At 37.1% G+C, this 3,723-nt stretch overlaps 1 protein-coding gene across 1 annotated transcript; it reads right to left on the bottom strand.

Annotated features, from left to right (window-relative positions):
• Positions 211–1,116, bottom strand: LOC109835600. Its single transcript, XM_020403575.1, has one exon. The coding sequence runs from the start codon at positions 1,114–1,116 to the stop codon at positions 211–213; it is 906 nt and encodes a 301-aa protein (XP_020259164.1).

The raw sequence follows: 3,723 nt of genomic DNA on the forward strand, positions 1-3,723 counted from the left end.
TAAGGCATTAACACAACTGGCCAAGTAGACCATCCCGAACTCATAATGCCAAACGGGTTGAATCCGTCGCTAGAAAGACCAAGTCTGACATTCCTACACTCTGCAGAAAATGAGGGAAAAGTTTGATCTACATGCTTCCATGCCTTTGCATCTGCTGGATGTCTCAGTTTACCATCATCTACACGTCCTTCTTTATGCCACCGCATATCTTTAGCTATCTTTTTTTGTCATATACAGCCGTTGCAACCGAGGCACTAAGGGAAAATGTCGGAGCACCTTCGCTGGAATTTTTTTCTGTTGATTCACTGACTCGTTCGACTTTCTGGTTGAAGTGCGTGTATTCTTTCTCCATCGAGACACTCCACACTTTGGACATTCCTCAAGTTTCTCGTTATCCTTATAATAAAGGACACAATCATTAGGACAAGCATCGATCTTATTGTAATCTAAACCCAAAGCATCAATAATCTTATTTGCATCATAACACTTTTCTGGAATGCTATTCTCTCCGTCTGGAATTACCTTGCGTAGTAAATTAAGAAGCATCTGAAAATATTTATCTGCCATTCCGCTCAGGGTCTTAGTACGCATCAGTTGAAGAATAAATGACAATCTACTATGCTCAGTGCAACCATCATACAGATCCTTATCGTCATCTTCCAATAACTTCATTAAGTCTTTGTAGGCCCGGGTGTCACGCACATCTTCGGTATTTTGGACATCATCTGCATCTCCAGGAACTTCAACAGCCTCCGGTACTTCTTGAACTTCATTAACTTCTGCAACTACTGGAATATCGTTTAACATTGCTTGCGTATCTTCTATATTAGTATCATCTAGTTCAATATCTTCACGTTCTCCGTGAAAACTCCAATATTTATAATTTTCATCAAATCCCCATCTTTCTAAGTGTCTTCGTATAGCAACTCTATCCACCAGACCCCTATTCCTGCACTTACTACATGGACAACACAACAAATCATTATCTACCTTCCTCGGATTAGCATATGCATACTCAAGGAATGCTTCCCATCCGTCTTGATATCGAGTATCACCTTTCGCTCTTCTTTGAAATATAGGAATATCAATCCATGACTTATCAGGAACTTCTCTCATCTGTATAATAGGTAAACTAATTAATTAATTCAATATTTCATAGATCGCCTTAAGTTTAATAGTCTTTATTTTAGTTCATTTGAACAAATAATCAATCAAATTAAATTACTATTCTATAATTTTCATTGTCGTACCAAGTAAAAGTTAACACTCAATGATAAGTAATCCTGATTTGAAACAATACTCTCGGCTGTCATAGGAAGGCTTCTATCACATTAAGAATATAGTAGTGCTTACATCTAACTTTGAATACTTTGTGCATTTTCATTTCTAGAAAATTTTGGCAGCACCTATCCGCTGTTCTCCAAGTACACTGTGCGGATGTTATTATGTGTATCGGTAATAAACCGAAATCGGTAAATAATAAGCCGATACGCATAATAACATACGCTTATTGTACCCAGAGAACAACAAGCACGTGCGACCGAGATTTTCTAGAAATGAAAATGCATAAAGTATACCAAGTTAGATGTATGCACTACTATATTCCTAACCCGTCCGAACTGGACAGATCCAATAGTTACATTCCAATGCTTTCTTCTTATAATATAAATTAAGCGATCCATTTCGGCATAAAATAAAATTTTATACCCAAAGTGGAATCGTCCATTTATATTATAAGTCTAAATAATTGGTAGTAATTATTGGACGGGGATCTACGGCTAACGTTAACTTGTTATTCACCTAAAATTAATATATAACACATTATTGTGTTATATATCACACTACTAATTTTTTTATAAAAATATATAAATCCTAAAGAGTAGAGCATGGAATGAGTTACAACTGATATCACACAAAAAGTCAATAAGTTTGTAAGGAAACCTAATAAGCAGAAAGTCCTTTAAGTATGTGGGGGAACAAAACAAACTGCAATAGTGAACCAACCAAACTGGAAAATAATGTTGCTAGGCATTAGAAGACCAAAGCTAAACGTTTAGCAAGTTTTTTAGATTTACATCAGAAAGAACCAATCAGGTCAAGGACTCAAGGCTAATGTTTTTAGCTGGCACAATAAGCTTGCAGCATGCCGAAGCATTAATAAGTCATGATGCTGGTAGGGTTTGGAGAAGGAGGAGATCGCGAGAGAGGGGGGCTGGAGAACATGGTTGGGTTTTATAGTTGATACATTTTGTTTTACCCCTTGTAAGATTTAATAATATCATTTTGGTCCCCAAAATGTCATATAACTTACTATTGCAACCCTCAAATCTGGCAAATATTATCAATTTTCCTCTTCGATCCTTAAGTTAAGAGTGAATCATTGGATTATTTCAATATTAACCCTCAAATCTTCAATATTTCCAAATCGGTCTATCAAATCTTCAATATTTCAAAATTACTCACTCAAGACTTGGAAATTTATATTACATCCCTCAAATGATCACAATATATAACCTTTAATTACTTCTCACCTTCCTAAACAATTATGATTATCAATAATATTATAACTATTAATTATTTAAAAATAATAAAATAAAATAATTTATAAAATAAGTATACACAATTATTAGTGGTAACCAATTAATTAAATTATTAAAGTGATAGTATAAAAGATTTAATATTTTCAATTTAGTCCCCGAAATCACATATAACTTACTATTTGTTGATGTCTAAAATCACACAGCCAATAGGGGGAGGTTGTCTGTCGAGGGAGGATGAATCGTCAAAATACGGGGCCGCTTCTCGCTTCGACTTTATGCCTAGTTCTTAGAGCTCTGGACGGACGAATAACCTACACACATGCGAACGGTAAGAGGGCGGGGTTAATTTGTTTCCCCCGTGGTACCTCCGACGATCAAGTCAGTGAATTTACTCTTTTATGCGTATTTAGAATAGTTTTTTCTGCATTATCATGAGAGCTTTAGATGTTTAAGCCAAAAAACCGAACCTCCTCCTAGGACAAATAATACCTGTATTTATAAAGGAAGCTAAAGGCAGATTCGTCACTTTAGGGAGTGTGTGGTACGTGACGGCTGAGTGAACTGGAGGTTGATCCATTCTTTGTTATGAACGTGTCAGCTTGCGATTGTCGAGCCATCGTTTCCGTGGCATGGGGAACTCGCAGTTGAACAAGGCTGAGTTGGTGGGCGAAGAATAATCACTTTAGTGGCATGGGGAACTCGCAGTCGACCAGGGCTGAGTTGGTGGGTGAGTAATGGTCACTTCAGTGGCATGGGGAACTCGTAGCCAACCAGGGCTGAGTTGACGGGCAAGGAATGGTCACTTCAGTAGCATGGGGGACTCGCAGCTGACCAGGGCTGAGTTGGTGATCCTTCGATATGGATAGGATCAGCTGAGTCCGTTCTTCGAGTTGTCTTTAAGGAAGGCTATCGACTCGACTGGAAGGAACAACTGTTTTTGGGATGACGTACGTGTAGAGAACAGGGAATATCCCCATAACACTATTGCAACCCTCAAATCTAACTAATATTACCAATTTTCCTCTTAGATCCTTAAGTTAAGAGTGAATCATTGGATTATTTTAATAGTAACACTCAAATCTTCAATATTTCCAAATCGGTCCCTCAAATCTTCAATATTTCAAAATTACTCACTACTCAAGTCGTGGAAATTTGTATTACATCCCTCAAATCATCACAATAT

Source organism: Asparagus officinalis, chromosome 1, assembly GCF_001876935.1.
Source record: "Asparagus officinalis chromosome 1, Aspof.V1, whole genome shotgun sequence".
Lineage (NCBI taxonomy): Eukaryota > Viridiplantae > Streptophyta > Magnoliopsida > Asparagales > Asparagaceae > Asparagus > Asparagus officinalis.

Bases quoted from the DNA above. Each gene is read 5' to 3' on its own strand.
- LOC109835600 (XM_020403575.1), bottom strand. From the start codon at position 1,116: ATGAGAGAAGTTCCTGATAAGTCATGGATTGATATTCCTATATTTCAA.